Source organism: Capsicum annuum, chromosome 7, assembly GCF_002878395.1.
Source record: "Capsicum annuum cultivar UCD-10X-F1 chromosome 7, UCD10Xv1.1, whole genome shotgun sequence".
Classification (NCBI taxonomy): Eukaryota; Viridiplantae; Streptophyta; class Magnoliopsida; order Solanales; family Solanaceae; genus Capsicum; species Capsicum annuum.
In genome coordinates, this window is record NC_061117.1 from 184,080,913 (window position 1) to 184,100,749 (window position 19,837).

A 19,837-nucleotide genomic window follows, 5' to 3' on the forward strand; every position below is an offset into this window, starting at 1 on the left:
AGTAGACATGTCATAAATGTCTATTTTACTTTCTTTTAATTAAATATTATTAATTTTTAATACATAAATGACTTATAATAATTAATTAGGGGTGATATAGTAAAATCCTCGTTGAAGCAGCTAAAGTAAACATGTCATAGATGTCTATTTTACTTTTTCTTATTAAATATTATTAATGAGAGAAGACATAAAGTAACCACTAACCACTGAACTTGTGTGAGATTTTCAAAAAGATACTTTAACTTTGCGGGCTACCTATTACCCCACAGAAGTTATAAAAACCATTATAAATGAACCATTTTGATCAATTTTATCTTCAATCCTAGTCTAAGTTTAGGCGTGTGTAGGTCACCTTCTTTTTCTAATTAATTAATTTTTTTTTTAAACTTCTCTTCCATTTTTCTCCTCAAACCTCTATTTCCATTAACATCTTTCACTTCCATTAACATTCAAATAACAACCACCGACTCTCGACATCTATATTTAGATCACGGCACCATCTCCGGCTTCCTCCATCTTTGTCTCGACAAAAAATTTCACCAATGAATGGATCCCAAATCAGTAGCAACATTAATTCTTCAGTGACAACACCCAACAATAGTAACTCACTCCAAAAATAATTATTTCGACTGAAATGTACTTTGAGAGGAGAGATCGATCGAATTGTGTAGGTAAATTATGAATTTGGCATTGCTTGAATTTTTTCCTCAAAACCTAACTAGAAAATAGAACTTGATTTCAAAAATTTTAACCAAATTCAGACGAAATTAAAGCTTCAATGATTGAAAAGTAAGAAAAAATTAGAACATAAATGAAATAATCTCATCTGTTAAGGTTGATTTTGTTCAGAAGAGATTGAAAAGAGAGTGAATTTTTTTCTAAATTTAAGCTTCAATGGCTATAATAATGGAGGTTTTGGAAGAAAATCTAATTTTTAAAAAGAAGAAGAGGGGTTTTTAAAATAATTGTCAAATTTAATTACATATGACAATTTTTAATTAATAGTTACAACCAATTTTCTTCATTCACGCGCGTCATTGGCGTGACAATATGCATAGGCTAAAAATAATCTATTTATAAGGTTTTGTACAAATTTTGTGGTGTAATAGGTCGCCCATAAAGTTTAAGTGTCTTTTTGTAAATTCGAGACAACTTCATTGGTTATTTTATGTCTTTTCTCTTAATCTTTTAGGCAGAATGACCTTCTGGACCCCTGTACTATGTCGGTTTTGTAAGTTGGACACTTCTACTTACATGTTTGTCATCTGAACCCCTGAACCCACTAAAAAGTAATTTTTTAAACACAATTTCTGATGTGTCATCCTATGTGGCTGGGACCACATAGGAGCGTGTGTTTTAGTCTCCAGCCACGCGTCAGCCTTAAAATAAAGGGCCCCAACGGTCAAAAAAGGTTCCAACACCCATTATAAATGCTCCTTCTTCCTCATTTGCTTCCAACAACATTGTTGGAGCAATTTGAGCTTTTTTCATCTCTTCTTCTCCATTTTTTCTCTCTCCAAGTTCTTATTCTTTAATTTTTTTTTTGCTATGCTTGTAATATTGGAAAGTTAATTTTTTATGTCCTTTTTTACAACACCATGACAATTTAAATTTGTTATTGTGGACTTTACGCGAAACTTAAGATGTCAAGAACACCAACCAATCTGGAAAGAATGTTTTGGGGCTGTCAAAAATATCAGGTTGGTACTGGTTGTGGATTCTTTTGATTGACTGATGAAATGAATAATATAAAGGTAGACATCGAAGGCAACGAAGACCACAAAGACTAGGAGGATATGAAAGGCACGAAAGACATGAAAAAACAAGCATTAGTATTGATATTACTGTTATCATCATTGTTGTCATCTGGTTTCTATCTGTTATATTATTTAAGATGGCTTGATCTATGTAGTTGGTATGTACAATGAAATGAAATTAAAATTTAATGACAAACACCATTGCCAACATAGAAATCTGCAGTACATAATGTCTTAACAAGAGTTGACATCAAAATGCTAATCTTAACAACATCTGAAATGAGAAATGAACCAGAAGTATTAAAAAATTGTCTTAACAACACTTTGGGATCAATACAGAAAGAGAATTACACTAATGTGTTCCTTGAGTGCTTATTGTGGACTGATTCTTGCTGGCTTGAGTGCTTGATATGGGTTGAGTGGTTGAAGATGATTTTCCCTTTGATCTTTTGTTACTCTGTTGTTGTAGCTATCTTTGAGTTACTGCAGCTCCACCTTTCCACCTTAGTCCATTTGGTTTGAAACCCAAGTCAATATTGGTTGGAACTGAACTAATAAGTGTTGGACTATGTAATACTCTTTCAGTATTTCCAGACTGTAAAAATAAAAAAAATAGTTATTCATGCACTAATTAAAACCAATTAAATGTAAAGTACATTATATGAAACTTACATTCTCTATCACACTGCCACTTGGTCCAAATAGCACACCAAAACCTGCTTCTTTTGCCTTAGTCTTTTATCTGTCAGATTTGCACCACCTCTCAAAGTTGTACTAGTCTTCCTCTTTTGGGCACCAACACCATTAGTGGACTGCTGAGTTGTAGATTGTGTAGCAGTAGCACTCACTGTTGAAGTAGTAGTGGGCATCACAGCAGCTGCAGGCCTCACACCACCAATTGATGCAAATTTGCGGGTCTTTCTATAGTTGTTGGTGCACTGTGAATATTTGTAGGCCTTCCTGAACATCTTGGTGCACTGTGAATTGAAGTGGTACAATTATGTCCATTTATTAGAAAACCTGTACAATGACAAGATAACATATACATTAGGCAATTATCCACAAAGCCTTAATTTTAAAAGAAAAAACAAAGGAATAAAAAAATTAATTCTGATTTTACCAAAAGAATCCTAAAGTGTAATTGCAATAACAAAATATGCCATTGAAGGCAAAAAACTGTTATACACACGTTTAATAGGAGCATTAAACAACAAAAAAATCAAAAATCCCAAAATTTTCGGACCCAATTTTAAATTTACCAAAATAACCCTAAAATTTAATCGAAATAACAAAAAATGCCATTGAAGGCATAAAACTGCAATCTATAGCCATAATACGAGCATTGGACAACAAATAAACCAAAAGCCCCAAATTTTTTTGACCCAATTTTTTATTTTACGAAAAAGGTAAAATCCTAAATTCTAATCAAAACCCGCTATATTCCATTGAAGGCATATCATCACTAGAAATACTACCTACAATAACACTACAGATGAAACAGAGGAAAATCAGATAAGAATTTGAAGAAAAAAGTTCTTAATCTCGAAAAACCTAAAATCAGTAGAAGGGACCCCCATTAAATCGACTAGAAGCTTCAAAATAAACTACCACATACTACAACTACACCGACATATTAAATACTTACAAGGATTGCAAGAGCCTTCAACAACTATTGGCCTAAATTAACCTAAAATGGTGGTAATTTTGAGTTTCAGATGAGAGAGAGAGGAAGGGCGAAGAAGAAGGGTTCAAATGACCTAAATTTTAGGTCAAAATTTAGTATTTATACTCTACACACGTCTTTTCATACGTGAAAATTATTTTACACATAATTAATGACGTGGCCGCGATTGTGCAACACGCACAACTGAGTAGACCGACAAAGGGTTTAAAAAGTTGCTTTTTAGTGGGTTCAGGGGGTTCAGATGACAAACATGTAAGCAAAACTGTCCAACTTACAAAACTGACATAGTACAGGGGTACAGAAGGTCATTTTGTCAAATTTTTAATACATAAGTAATTTATAATATTATTAATTTTTAATACATAAATGACTTATAATAATTAATTAGGATTAATATAATAAAATTATGATTGAAGCATATAAAGTAAACAACATAAGCAGATAGGTCAAAACCTTCTCTTCTATATTATATATATATATATATATATATATATATATATATAAATAGTAACTGCTTTACGTTAAAAAAATAACCACTTCAAATCAAAATTAATTATTTGCCACGTTGTAGTTTTTTTCCAAAAGATGAGAAATACGTTGTTTTAGATTATTGAAATTTAGGAATTTTCTTAATTACATATTTTTTTGAATTTAAATTCAAACTTCAAAGTAACCACTTCTTATATTTTGATTGTTCAAACAAATTTCAGATTATTTGTTAAACGTTGAAGTAATGAGGAAAAGTGAGGCCTGAAAATGGGGAACGAACGATGGTTGAGTTGGAGTGTTCATAGATCATAGGGGTTGGGTAGTTTATTTTAGAAAGAGAAACTGGTCAAATGTCCCTCCGATCTATGCTCTAATTCTCAATTAATACTACAACTTCATGGGGTTCTATTATCCCCGAACTCTTTTAAAATGGACTTATTTTCTCCCTAAATGCTGAGGTGGCACGGAAGATATAGTACACTCTCTTTGAGAGAGCGAAGACGTTTTATTTTTTTTTAAAATCATTTTGCCTTCTTTCACCTCTTAATTTTCTAATTTTTTATGTTCTTTATTTATTTTTTCATTTGTGTCTTCTTTCTCTTCGCTTTTCTCTCTTCTTTCTTTCTTCTATTCAACAAAGCACCATGACTGCTCCACCACCAGCGAAAAATATTTACCCAAAAATCAACTTTAAAAAAAGAAACAAACACAAAGTTGATTTCGGGTAACAAATTCATTCGTTGTGTTGAATATTGAATTGGGTCATCTCCAATTCCATCAACATCAGCTCGATTAATCATTATTTCTACCACACACACACACATCAAACGGGTCATCTGCAATTCCATAAAAAACAACTCAATTAACCATTATTTTAACACACACACGCACCAAATAAGTCATCTTCAATTCTATCAAAATAGCAAAATTAACAATTACTTCTACCAAGGACTCTAAGATCACCAAATTGGTCATCTCCAGTTCCATCAAAACCAGCTTAATTAATCATTATTTTTGCACGCACATACACAAAATGGCCATCTGCAATTCCATCGAAATAGTAAAATTTTCTAAAAAAAAACTGAAATCACAAAATGGGTCATCTCCAATTCCATAAAAAATAACTCAATTAAAAATTATTTCAACACAAACACTAAATGGATCATCTTCCATTCCATCAAAAGAGCAAAATTAACAATTATTTCTACAAAAAAAGTCTTTTCCATCAACTTTCAAAATGAAAATTAACATTCAACACAACAGTCAATACTTGCAATAATTATCACCAAAAGAAAAAAAAAAACAAATCTAAACATAAAATTAACAAATGTATATGTACCCATTTCGTTTCAAAATTCATTTAAAAAAAAACTATTCAAAGATTTTTCTTTGAATCCACATCTGATTGGATTTTTCTTTGAATCCACATCTAATTGGAATTCTAGTCTTAGCATATGAGTAAGCTTGGCCCGCGTCGTCTGGTATTTGGAGTCAACGAGGAAAGGCAAAACGAAAATAGAAAAGAGGAAAAAATAAAAGAGAAAAGGAAAATATATAAAGAAAAATAATTAATTTTTTAGATTAAAAAAAAAGGATAATATGATGTGGCATTATGTGGCAGCTCGTGCAGGTCACTAATTGAAATAAAAATGGGTATGAGCTTTTAGACAGGTATATATTTCAATTTTAAAATGTTCAGGGGGTAATAGGATGCTCACAAAGTATAAGTGTGTAATTGAGATTTGGGGTAAAGATTGGGGGGGGGGGGGGGGGGGAGGAGCTTTTGACCATTTTCTCTTTTAGAAATACTTTTTATCTTTCTTCTGTCGTCTTTTTCCTGTTTGTATATTTTTTTTAAAAAATTATAATGATAAAATAAAATAACTATAGAATTTTATCTAAATATTTTTATATTAAAAAAAAGAAAATTTAAATCAATTCTATCTCTTTCAAAGCTTAAAGAGTAAAAACGAAAAGTTTATTTGAACAAGGAAAAATTCTCTATTTTCACCCTGAACTATATACGAAATTGATTCATTGATGTGCCACTTAGGCACTAAGACTGCCAAAAATACGATTTAATTAGTCCAGGGGGTAATAGAACCTTCCTAAAGTTCGAGAGTGTCTCAACAATTTCGTGAATAGTTTAGAGTGGAAACAGAGCATTTTCTCTTTGAACAATCCACATTTAAATAAGTTATTGTTTATAAATAAAACTAGTGGGCTTAAGCCGTGCTACGCACGGCCCAATGTTGATTCTTAAAAATTATACGTTATGTATAATTCTATAATTCTAAGTTAGGCGTATATTATTATATTTAGATTGATGAAATTTATATTATAATATTTTAAGCTGTTCAAACTTTTATGTCATTGATAGTCAATTATATTTTTAAAAATTATTTAAGTTTTTAATTATTGTGATTTGTAACATTTTTTCTTCTATTCTACTAATTAGAAGTGGCATAGTAAAATTATTATAACAAATAGTTGTGAAATCTTTTTAAAGTGGTCTCATAAAAGACGTTAATTTAAATTAAAACATCAAAAAATAATTTATCATTTTATGTTTATTTTATTTTTTTATTAAACTAAGTGAGCCTCATATAAGAAGTCAAATTAATTTTAAATATCAAGAGTTAATTTATCATTTTATATCTATTTTACTTTTTCATTAAATATTATTAATTTCTTAATTTTAGATGACTCATAATAATTAATTGAAAATGATATAGTAAAATTACGGTTGAAATAACTGAAGCAGACATGTCATAAATGTCTATTTTATTTTTTTATTAAATATTTTTAATTTGCTAATACGTAGATAACAACCTATATAATTAATCAGGAGTGATATAGTAAAATTACGGTTGAAGAAGTTAAAGTAGACATGTCATAAATATCTATTTTATTTGTTATTAAATATTATTTATTTTTAATACATAAATAACTTGTAATAATTAATTAAGAATAATCTTTAACAGTATATAATTTAACATGAAAAATAACAATAAACCAATTGCATGAGGAAAACAAGTTTTAGTTAATATTGTAGGCAAGAGAAACCAAAGAGAAGAAGAAAGATCAAAATGGAACCCACATGACAGAAAAGGTAACTAAAAGTATTGGCGGACCAAGTAATAATAAGTAGGATATACTCTGTTTTTTTTGTCCGAAATTTAAAAAGTACAATCACATTAAATACAATTGTACAATAACTTTAAAATATTAGAACTGATAAAATAACTAAAATGTCCTCATTATATAGAAGAATGGCAAGAAGCACACATGTTTACGAACTCCTGTGTGCTTCTTCACTCTTCTACATAGTAGTAAAGTGCAGAAACTTTTATCACAACATTATTTTTATTTATTTGTTTTGGTTTTTTTCATTTCTTTTAATTTAAATGAATTTAAATTTATGGATTCCTTTTTTGGTTATTTTGTAGTAGTTTACTAAATTTATTTGATCTTTTAATTATTTCGACTTAACTATTAAAAAACAGTAAAACAAATAAAGATGAGAACAAAATTTGAATTTAAAAAAAAACTGTAATTTTTTTTTTAAAACTACTAACTAATTATTACCTCAACCCCCCCCCCCCCCCACCCCGGCCTTCCATCCCCTTTTAATTATTGTATAAAATTTAAAACAAATGAGGTATGTTGTGCAATGAAAATGGTTAAGTGAAGAAAATTTTAGGATTAAAGTGATAAAATTTAGTAAAAGTGAGACCTAAGTAAACAACTTTAATGACTTTTCAGATGGAGAGAGGAGGAGAAAAATGAAGATGAAGAAAAGAGGAAAGCGGATGGAGAGATGATGACAAAAATGGCCAAAAAGGGGATGTAGAGAAATAAAGAAGAAAGAGAGGTGGACGGGTGGTGGTGGTGGATTATATTTTATTAATTATATAAATTATATATTAGTGAAACAATTTTTTAAAATAATTTTTTTATGTGATTTTGACGTGGCAATGATGTGGCGCTGACATGACACTAACGTGTCGCGAGTATAATACACTCTCCATTGTGAGAGTGTTATTATATTTTAGGGGTTGTATTTAATTCATGCGAAAGTTGTTTAGGGGAGTAAATAATTGGCTATACAGTTAAAGTACTAAGGTAAGTTGTGGCGACAAGTTCGGGGATATTTATGTTTTTTCCCTTAAAGTCAAACAAAACGAAATAAAAAAAAAGAAAAAGACAAAGGACAAAGTAGTTATATTTAAAAAATTCTAAAATCCCAATAACTCTCAAAACAAAAAGCAACAAAATTTCACCGACTAAATATTTTCAAATCAAAATTTTCACTTTACTTAAAATTATAAAACACAATGAAATGTAACCATTTTATTGCATTATAAAATTATCGAAATATCCTTGACAGTCATTTAATAAGGAACAAAAAGATATTTGTAAAAAAATAGTACCATGTATAATTCAATTACAAAGTTTTAAATTAAAATATTATTAAAATAATACACGAGAACAAAGCTAATAAATATAAGGAAAAAACAATATGCACGTGTAACCATTTAATAGTAGCAAAGTAATAATAATAATAATAATATAATAACAATAACAATAACAATAATAGTAGTAATAGTAATAGTAAAAAAAATAAATATAATAATAATAATAATAATAATAATAATAATAATAATAATAATTATAATAATAATAATAATAGTAATAGTAAATACCCACAAAAAGACTACTACTACTACTAATAATAATAGCAATAGTAATAGTAAAAAAAATGAATAATTGTTATGAAATAACTAAGAATAAATAAAAAGAGTAGAGAGAAAATAAATAGTAATTCTTTTTTCTCTTGAGTGATGATTTACAATGAAGGAAATCCTTTTATTTATAGGGAAAATTTACTCCTTGTTTCTGAGTAAAAGATAGATACTTCAAATCCTGATAGATATTAACTAGATTTTGATAGACGTTCACTACAACTGATATACATCAATATCATAACTCTCCCTTGAATGTCTAATAATACGCATATAGGCTGACTCATTAAAAATCTTACAAGGAAAATCCACTGGGACAAAACCTCGTAAGAAAAAAAGAGTACAACGCGTATTAGCTTCCTCTAATAAAAACATCCTTGAACCTTTACATTCCGATCTTGTGCACTATTTTCTTGAAAGTTGCAGTTGGATGAGACTTGGTGAATAAATCAGCCACATTGTCACTTAAACGAATCTGCTGTACATCAATATAATCATTTTTTTTGGATTTCATGTGTATAGAAGAGCTTTGGCGAAATGTGCTTCGTTCTATCTCCTTTTATGAATCCTCTCTTAAGTTTTGCTATGCATGCTACAATATCTTCATATAAAATCGTGGGTACTTTGTCACATTTCAAACCACATTTTTCTCGAATGAGATATAATGTGGACCTCAACTATACACACTCTCGACTTGCTTCATGAATAACTATAATTTCAGCATGGTTCGATGAAGTGGCTGCAATAGACTGCTTTGTAGATCTCCAAGATATGACAGTACCCCCACATATAAATACGTAGCCTGTTTGAGACCAAGCTTTATGCGGGTTAGATAAGCACCCAGCATCAGCATAACCAACAAGATCGGGACTGCAATCTTTAGAATAAAATAAGCCCATATCGGTAGTCCCTTTTAGATACTGCAATGTGTTTGATCCCATTCCAATGTCTCCTAGTAGGAGTAGAACTATATCTTGCTAACAAATTCACTGAAAAGGCTATATTAGGCCTTGTAGTATTTGCAAGATACAATAGTGCACCAATTGCACTAAGATATGGTATTTCAGGATCAGGGAGTTCCTCATTCTTTTCTTGAGGTCGAAATAGATCCTTATTCACATAAAGTGATCGAACAACCATCAGAGTACTTCATGGATGTGCTTCATCCATATAAAATCTTTTCAACACCTTTTCTGTGTAGGCAGATTGATTGGCAAAGATACCATTTGTCAAATGCTCAATTTGCAAATCAAGGCATAATTTTGTCTTTCCGAGATCTTTCATCTCAAATTCTTTCTTTAGGTAATCAATTGCCTTTTGAAGCTCTATTGGAGTTCCAATAAGGTTTACGCCATCGACATAGACAACAAGTATAACAAACTCTGACGTTATTTTCTTTATAAAAACACATGGACAAATTTCATTATTCGCATAACCTTCCTTAGATAAATATTCAGTAAGACGGTTATACTACATGAGTTCAGATTGCTTCAAACCATACAATGATCATTGCAATCTAATGGAAAACATTTTTCAAGACTTTGAACTATATGCTTTCGGCATTTTAAATCCTTCAAAAATTTTCATGTATGTCTCATTATCAAGTGATCCATATAGATAGGCTGTTATCACATCCATTAAATGCATTTCAAGTCTCTCATGGATAGTGAAACTAATAAGATAATGCAATGTTATAGCGTCCATATATGAGATTTGTCCTCGTGAAAACAATAGCTGAGGACCAAATCAGGAGAGGCATTCCCACCAATTCATCAGTGAATACGAACAATATTATCTATATTTATTTTCATGAATATCTATCTGTCTTCTTGCCGCTCCTTTTCTGATTTAGGGAGAAACATTCTCACCATCAGTGGCTGCCGCTGGAGATTCATCAGAAGCAGCATTGTCTTCTTCAGGGATGGTCTCTGGAGTATCAGCTTTATGTTGCAAGCTCCAATACATGATGCTTGCTGTGAGAGTAAGGATCATCTTCTGGTTCACCTGTTTGCCAAAGTCAGTTTGGACTTAGGAGTCATGAATTCTTTGGAAGCTAAGGTTTCATAGACAAGAAATTGCTACGATGCTATTACATGAAACCAAACACGAAAAAAGAACGTTTAGACTTTCGTGTTCAATTCTTAATGGTATCTATGACCTCCTAAGGAATTAATATGCAAACATCTCAGTTTTGATATGTAATGCACTTTTCATGGGATTCCTTGGAAGCTTTTTCTGAATGAATCTGGGTTGTAGCATGCAATATTACTTGGTCTGCAGGATATGGCATGTCTATATGAGTACGCATCGATTACGTTCAGTTCTAACAACAACAACATACCCAGCGTAATCCCACAAGTGGGTTTGGGGAGGGTAAAATGTACGCGGACCTTACCCCTACCTCGTAAAGATAGAGATGTTGTTTCAGAAAGACCCTTGGCTTAAAATAAAGCATTTCCAAGTAGTGTGAAAAAGGGAATATAGAAAAGAGAGCAGTAACAACAACGACACAACAATATACAGAGGAAAGAACGCTAATGACAACAAAATAATGCAACTTTTAGTTCTAAGTACTCTATTATATTATCAACCAGCAGCATAGTTAGGCCTCTAACATCTGTAATGGAAGCATTTAATTGAAACTATACTGGAGCCTTTATCTTATGACGACCATATGGTATGGTCTACAAAAGACGGGCACAAAAAAGAAGTTTGTTATCTGATATGTTACCTCTATTATATCCTCTGGCAATAAGAAGATGGAGCATCCAAGTTTCCTTGCAACACTGATTATGTAAGTTGCATTAAGCTTCTTATCCTCATCTGCAGTTGCATTCAGAGTTATCAATATCTTTCACGAAGCCCAAAGAAACAAGTGGTCATTCACATTACTTTAATCACAGTCACAAAGAGAAGAAGATCTTTCTTCCAATCTGCCAACTGAATCTTCTCTATTTGCATATAAATAAATCCTTATATTTTAAATGTACCTGTTTCCCCCTTAGTTACAACGCTCCAATTCACGACCCTTGGCTCTACTGCACTAAGAAGTTCTAGGAAGAACGTCCCATTTGATAGACTTTTGTCCTAACAGAACAGAACAAAGAACTTAGATACTGTGAAACAGAAACTGATATATCAGGCTTGAAGCTTTTTTTTTTCAAAATCACCTTGAAGCTTTCCACTTGAGATTTTCTGCCTGCACTCTTCACTTTTTTGTTTGCCCAATTGAGGATGTCAGCATCTGTTATTTCCTTTCCTTGGGCATGAAACCTCAAGTTTTTCAATAGTTGCAGCATTGTGAATCTCATTAGCTGCCACAAAAAGGCTGACAGTAGAAAATGAATCTTTTACTTCTCTTACAATACCTAAATCATATCTAAAAGTCACATTGCCGAATGTTTGTGATATCTATCATATTCACTATAAAGAATCAACTTGGCACGTTAACAACGTAAAGCTCTTTACAATTTTGGCATGAAAATGAAGAATCAGATGCTCATGCTCCCTGTATTTCTGAAACCATGTATCTTTCTAAGTGATATGCCATCAGAGTGAATAACAAATCAAATCGAAAGATGAATCAGCGACAGGCTAACAATGAGAAACTTAGTAATATTGTAATTTTAATGATATTCAACACTTACAAATTGGTATCTGGACCCTCTTTGACATTATTGATTACAACAACATACCCAGTGTGATCCCACAAAGTGTGGTCTGGGGAGGGTAGGTGTACGCAGAGCTTACCTCTACCCTGGAGGTAGAGAGGTTATTTCCGATAGACCCTCGGCTCGATGAGAAATTGATCAAAACAGTTCAGAAAGGGAAATAGCAGAAATGAAATAGCCATGGTAAAATACTATAGAAAGCATGTCAAAAGCAAACTGAGCAGTAACTACAAACAAAGGATACGATAATCGAAGTACAAGAAGGGCCAGATAAGAGCAGAAATCGAGGAACAAGAACTACAGGAGAAATACTCCGACTACTAGTATGGAAGGATAAGCTGGACCAAACTCTACTTCCTGCTAACCTAGCATCCCAATATATGTCCCCCTCAACCTCCTATCTAAGGTCGTCTCCTTGATAAGCTGAAACTGTGTCATGTTCCTTTTTAATCACCTCTTTCCAATACTTCTTTGGCCTACCTATCACACCTCTGCACTGGGGCATGTGATCATGTGTAAATGTCCTGTATTTGTTTACTCTGATAGCATTCTATTGTAGATGATAGTATGCACACACGCAAAATTTGTTTACTCCTAAAGCATATTCTGGGCATGATATGTCAAATAAAGAAAAGTTCAGCTACACTGGCAAGTAAATGGAGGTTCAGAAGAGAGAATCGCTACCCAATATAAGCTTCTTGTTTCCTTGTACAATATCATTTCCAGCTACATTCACAAGTGAAAAATTCAGTTCTTTCCCAATCCTTATGACTTGGTTGCAATTCTCAACTTTTCTAAAAGGCATCTTAATAGGGGGTTTTGTTGCTTGCTTCCAGTTGACTGATCCTGGTGCAATTTTGTCGAGTACCTCGAGGAGGGGCCACCTGTATGTTAAGAGGATTACCATCAAATCACATTTATAAAGTCTAAATAATGTCCAATAAAGAAGCATATGTACCTACCCAGTTCTGACATTGTCAAATAAATTATTAATGTAGGTATCAGTTCCAAGACTGTTAATCCACAACCGGAAGCATCTTTCTTCTCGAGATGTTTGAGCATCATCCTCCATCATCTCAGCGAAAGATATGTTCTTGGTGTCCGCTGACAATCCATTCCTGTACCATGACAAAAACTAGCTCTTTAATAAATGGAAAAGTACACGACTGTGAACCCCACTAATCATAAACATCAACTTCTTAATGGATTATCTTGATATTCATCAAAATCAACACCTGAATAGTGGACATGCAATCTATTATTTAATCTGTGTGCTTTCATTGTTACACATTCTTGGGATACCTAACAAGTTTTTATCTCGCTTCTCGATGATATCAAATCAGTTAGAAGTGGAAAAATCAACTGCTGAATGGAGCAGCGTATACATTGGTTATTAGTATTTTTGTCACGATATCTCTCAATCCAAGACTAAAGTGAAGAAACAAGTCACAACTTAAACAGCAGTCGTCGTGCTACTTAAATCATATCAGAGTTCAAGCTTGGATGTCTTGGTAGCATTCATTATGGGCTTAACAAAAGTGGATAAACATACATGCTATTATTGCTACTGAAGAAAGTAAATGAAAGGATATCATGGAAGTAAGAGTTTACAAATGAACAAAATCATTGAGCCCTAGGCTCCATAAAATCCGAAATAATGATTAAAAAGAATATCGCATGCTAAACTATTCATAGTTCCCCTGATAAGGTGAACAGGACCGCAAGCCTCATATTCCGCATCTTAACAGAAACTAAGCTGAGCTTGAGACTTGTCCTAATTCAGCTCACCTTTCAGCCTGAGGATTTTTGGTCTATTATATTTGTTATGAAACCGGATTATAACTTAAGGAACTAAAAAATTGACGTAGATGTATCACCATCCTCCACATTATCTACTTAAAGAGAGAAATTTCAAGTTTCAGATAATTGGTTTATGGAAAAGAGTTTCTTAATCTGACCTGTTTTGGAATATTTGTGCAACAAATGCAAGATTTAAGTTTGGGGAGCCCTCAACAATATCCTGTGGGGTAACATATCTTTTGCAGTCGAGTTTCTCTGCTTGCTCAATAATCAAATTTGCTCTTTCAGTTGGATCTTTAGTATCTAATGTGGTGGTTGTACCATGTTCGGGTGCAAGAGCATTGAGCAAATGAGCATAGGCCTCTCCATCCTGCAGCGAACAGAGAACAAACATCAGGAATAGAGTTTTGAGAACTCTACTTTCACAGACGAAGTAAGGTGCAGACTAATAATTCCTCTCAAACTAGAATCAAGAGAGGATGATAGATAGCTAGAGAAGGCCAGAGCACAAAAACCAGTCTATCAAATCTTATTTCACCTGAGCTTCACTGAAGTCCAAATTAAGAAAAAGAAACAATATACGAGGCTGTAAAAGCAAGTATGATTAAAGAAAGGAAATCAGTAGTTTTCTACACCTCAGTCAGAAAGAAGACAGGCAAGTGCTGACTTTCATGTGTTATGACAAATTCAAGTTCATAATCCTTAACAAAACACAAAAGCTAATCGTTTAACGAAGAAAGAATATAATGACATTATTTGATGGCTACATGCTGTCTTTGCAAATTCCAGCAATATGCTTGTGTTATATTAGCAGCTCATAAATCTTAATAAATTAAGTGGAGTGCACTGCAGATTTAACAGCTACATATGGATGGTTACATTAGGGACTAGCCAATGTGCAAATGAAGCAGAAAATGTTAAGGGAAGAAGCTAACTTTAATCCAATTATCTTGTTCCATTCTTCTCAAAGAAGCACATATCAATAGCGCAGCGGCGGTCGGGACAAATATGAGAAAGAGACACAGTAGCAATGCATGTTGAATGAATTAAATAGATGGCGAAACTCAGGGTTACTTTTTTAGGAAGATACATCCAACTGTGCAAGTGTAAACTTCATCCCTAGAAAGCAGTAAACGTTCTTTGAAATATAATGCCTACCAATTTCTAAGGAATGTAAGTTTTGTGTACTATCGGTCTACAAAATATTCTACACTATCGGGTAAAGTTGACCTGCTATTGCAAGTTAACAAAAATCTTTTCCCAATTTTTAACATAAAAATTGGGTTACCTGAAATAGCAGATCAAGTTTACCTGATAGTGTAGAATATTTTGTACACTGACAGTGTATAAAACTTAAACTCATTTCTAAGAAGGTAATTTGATTGCGAATTTGTAGAACTTTCTCACCTTTAAATCAGATGAAAAATTATTGACCTGCTTCTTATAGCCTGCCTTCTTTAGATGGAAGTTCATCCATTTCAGTAAAACCTTTTCTGGAGCTAAACCTAAGAGCTCCTCCACATCCTGCAAATGTTACTACTATTATGTTATCTATCATTAATTTCAGGGTGCATTAGAACTTTCAATACCATTGCTCTGCATTAGAACTGAAACAGGAAAAACCAATCAAGTATTGACAAACCTTGCTGTCCTCCACAAGTTCCACAAGTTGCGGAGTTTTCTTCAAATTGAGATCAGCTAATAGTTGGATCTGATTTTTCCAAAACAAGAACATCAGAAATAATATGAGTAACAATTTCAGATGCATGACGAACATATGGAACAGGTATTGTAGTAGAAAAGTACCTTGATAATTTGAGAAATCAGCCCAACAACCAGATGAGGCTAAGAGAACAAAAAACAAAGAAATTTCAGCAGATTAAGTATAGTTCGTAAGTGGGAAAACTATTGTAATAACTATCATAGATTTTACATACTCTTGCTTCAACTAAATCCTGAGTGCCAATATTGACCACTGTGCAACCGATTGCCTTTGCAGAATTGAGGCAAAGAGTGTGGTTCTCATTCCTCTCCCATGGATTAACAACCTTTTTGGTATTGATAGCACGCTCATCAATAGTACCAGGTACGGCAACATTGATAAGCTTACTGCATGACATGGTATAGTTAATGAATCAATAAACATGCAAATGATAAAATGATTAAGTTAAATAAGGATCTCCCAGATATAGTCATCGTATTCATCCTTATTACTCTTTCAGTCACAATTTAAATGTCTTACTTTCCATTTTGGTTTGTCCCAAAGAGAGTGTCTCTTTCTATATTTAGTAAGTTTTTAATGTCCGACATTCTACATGGAAAGTTTTAAGACCACAAGATTTGAAAGACTATACACATTTTTAATTTGAGACCAATGATTCAAAAGTCTCCTTTTATTTCTTGAACTCTGTGCCCAGTCAAACTAAGACACTTAAATTGGGGCAGATGAAGCAACACTTACCACAGAAGAACACCACCTTTCACGAGCTCAAAGAGTTCATTGCCAGATGGATCTATAGGAAGATAATCCTTCAAAAACTTGTCCTCTCTGAGAAAGCTATTGATGTGTGCAACATATGAGGCCTTTTCAGATTCACTAATATTGTGACGAATTGTGGTTGTTCTGGCCTTGAGGAAAGAGGACGAGGTTTTTAACTTCGTATTACCCAATTTAGCAGTAGCTCGTCCTTGTAGATCTAGATATGCCTAGCCAACCAAAAACAAATCACACTTCAGTTGACACAGGGAACTTGTGAGACATACATAGGAAATTAAGATCAGAAAATAACAGGATAACCAAGTAAATGTATTCGAGAATTTCATCTTAAGACAGGCTGATAAGCTCGTTGGTTTTACACGTCCTAGCAATAACGATGCAACAAGTGAAAGCAAAACATGTCAAGTAAATTAGACAACTGCGAACTTCATGATATTTGGAATTTATTTATAAAAGCCAGAGTTGTTGTTCATTTCTTTTAAATGCCAAATATATATATTGGCAAAAAACCAAGAGAACGAGGAAATAAACAAAAACACAACAAAATTCTCTAGTACTCACCCGAAGAAAGGATTCGAAGTCAATTTCTTCACTCATATGAGAAGATGACTCATGTAATATCTGGCTAATGTCATCTGCAGTGAGAATATCCTTCAAGGCCTTAAGTTTGCACATAACGGGTGGCAGATCACCCAGTGTTACTTTCCCAGAATCATTCTTCGCAGAAACAAACTGTAACCAAATTTCAACTTAACAACAACAGGAAATTTTTCCAGGATAAAAGAACTAAATTAAATCAGCCCCATCAACAAGCTCAACAACAACTTGTTTGAATGGTTGATACATATTGTGTTGTATCGTATTGTTACTTGAATACAATGTTTGTTTTGATTGGTACCTAAAGTTAATTATATCTTATCATCAAATCCCTAGTTATGTAACCACAAAAACAGTCATTTTACGTAAACGACACATTTGGTATGACAATGTCGTTATTACCGTTTTTTCCTTCTCATCTTGCTCTTACTTATTATCTAATATTAATTCTATTTCACCCTTCTTTTTCTTTTTGTTTTTTGTTTTTGATAACCATGGTTTCTGGCTAATTTGAGCACACTTCGACTAATTCCATGGAAAACTTGCCACCTACCACAAGCAATACAACATGTAATAGGTAACTCTGTCACCTCCTTTTTTACCCTTTATCCACCTTTGTTTGTATATTAAATCTATCATGTAAATTAGTTTTTCTTTATAATTGCAGGTACATTCTTCATGTTGCTAGTGGTCGTCATTACAAAACAATGGAAAACGATACAATCAATGTAAGTGTTCATCAAAACAATACAATACATTATGAAACAATATTAGACGTACACTGGAATGAAGGCCACGGAGCTCGACTTGGGTGAATTGGCTATGAAGCCATTGATCAGAAACAACAACACCAACAAAACCAGACATTCTCCTTAAATTTGAAAATCAATCCCCACTGAGCAAATCAATTCACAAAATCAATGCCAGACTTCTTTTTTTTTTTTTTTTTTCGAAAAAAATATGAGTGAATTATTGCATGCAGATTGAAATTCAAGAACCATACAAATTAAAGAAAAAATAAATCAGAGGTGCACTTTTTCTAGTATGATGATCACATGATTTATTATTAGTTAGAAGAATTTGTGGGGATTGGTAAATAAAGTAAATGATGGTGTCGGGAAAGAAGATGGACGAATCTTGATTCCCAGTGGGCATTTGCTAGGAAAAATGAAACGAGAAAATATCGTTTTACCCATCGAACCCGCGAAATATAAGGGACTAGACTATATATTCATATGGAAAAAAAAACTTTTATTTGTTTTGTTACTCCTTGGTTTCTTTTTGAGTAAAAGAGTGAAAAAAAGAAGACCTAAAGCATTCAGATTTTTTTGTTTGTTTGAACTATTAGGTATTTGAGTTTCCAACCTATTTTTGTTCTTACTCTATCAATCTCAGAGTTTGATAACTCATTTGCCGTTAACCCCTTTTTGTAGATTTAACTTTGTATGCATTCACATGATTTTTCTGACAAATATTTACAAGATATTGTTCATTTTTACACGTAAAAGAGTTGAAAAGATCATTTTCTTTGATTTGATTTGTAAGTCATAAGAAATCATTTGATGCAAACAGTTTGTTATTCTCAAAGCGATTTGGATGTCATAACGTGAAAATGAGTTAAAACCACATAATATCAACACATTTAGGGGCATTAGTATAATGTCAAATCAGAAGCGACGAAGGCGAAGAAAAGAAAAAGAAGCAACCACGGAGAAGCAAACTATTGTTGAAGTCTAGCTACGAGTTAAATATTTTGACAAAAAAATGCATATTTTTTGTTTTGATTAATACACAAATAGTATCATAAGTATATAATTAAGTACCAACAATTTTTTTTTTTTTACTGTCTGTGATCCTTCTACAAAAGAGTGTGTCTGAAGAATCCGTAATGATCTGATCAACAACAAAATATTATCTGATCAACAACAAAATACTAAGGGGTATTATAATATTCTTAGGGGAAGAATGAATTATAGGTGAAAAAAAAGTTTTAAAATGAAGTTTAGCTGACTCAAGTTTTTACAATTGAGTGTGGTGACAGTTATTAAATGATGGATTAAGAAAGTTTGAGAATTGCAAGTTTTTTATTTTACACTTTGACCCAATATAAACTCTATTATAACTAAAATTAGAGGGAAAAAAATGTGGGACCACCACTACTCTTATTTTCTCTCTGTTCGCTTATATTGTTGTTCTTTATTGCTGCTGCTTTCTTCTTCTTCTTCTTCTTCTTCTTTATCACCATCATCATCATCTTCTTCGTTGTCATCTCTTCTTGTTTATCATCATCATCTTCTTCTTCATTTGTCATACCATTGTTGTTATTGTTACTGCTACTGCTGCTACTGGACCAAATTTTGTTCGTATATCACTGGGCATTGCTTCATAGGTGATTTTGGTAAGTAAAATTATGATTTTTAGTTGAATTTCTCATCTGGGTATATCTGCTATTGCTTATTTTCAATAATGGATAGAACCTAAAGCTGAATCCAACAGATAGGTCATCTATTGTAACAGATGGGTCATATGTTGCAACATATGACTCATTTATTACAAAAGAATCTAAAGATGAATCTGACAGATGATTCATCTGTTGG

General features: G+C 32.6%; 1 protein-coding gene across 2 annotated transcripts; it reads right to left on the minus strand.

The window, feature by feature from the left end:
- Nucleotides 1–10,295: 10,295 nt before the first annotated feature.
- On the minus strand, nucleotides 10,296–18,438 carry LOC107878202 (fimbrin-5). Of its 2 annotated transcripts, XM_016725124.2 has the most exons (14): nucleotides 18,021–18,438; nucleotides 17,205–17,375; nucleotides 16,608–16,852; nucleotides 16,084–16,255; nucleotides 15,953–15,991; nucleotides 15,789–15,857; nucleotides 15,554–15,670; nucleotides 14,305–14,516; nucleotides 13,309–13,464; nucleotides 13,031–13,230; nucleotides 11,846–12,003; nucleotides 11,666–11,762; nucleotides 11,407–11,498; nucleotides 10,296–10,679 (listed from the first exon to the last, which is right to left on the minus strand). In XM_016725124.2, the coding sequence occupies exons 1-14, from the start codon at nucleotides 18,105–18,107 to the stop codon at nucleotides 10,524–10,526; spliced, it is 1,971 nt and encodes a 656-aa protein (XP_016580610.1). In that variant the 5' UTR covers nucleotides 18,108–18,438; the 3' UTR covers nucleotides 10,296–10,523. The 2 variants fall into 2 exon arrangements, with proteins under 2 accessions (XP_016580610.1, XP_016580611.1); XM_016725125.2 differs by lacking the exon at nucleotides 17,205–17,375 and having other exon boundaries at nucleotides 18,021–18,432.
- Between the last annotated feature and the right edge of the window lie 1,399 nt (nucleotides 18,439–19,837).

What these genes read in the sequence shown, in the direction of transcription:
- LOC107878202 (XM_016725124.2), bottom strand. Translation starts at nt 18,107, where the DNA reads ATGTCTGGTTTTGTTGGTGTTGTTGTTTCTGATCAATGGCTTCATAGC. An exon ending in ACTTCGAATCCTTTCTTCGG is followed by an intron (nt 16,853 to 17,204) that starts GTGAGTACTAGA and finishes TTGGTTGGCTAG; the next exon opens with GCATATCTAGATCTACAAGG. An exon ending in TTTGACAATGTCAGAACTGG is followed by an intron (nt 13,231 to 13,308) that starts GTAGGTACATAT and finishes CTTAACATACAG; the next exon opens with GTGGCCCCTCCTCGAGGTAC.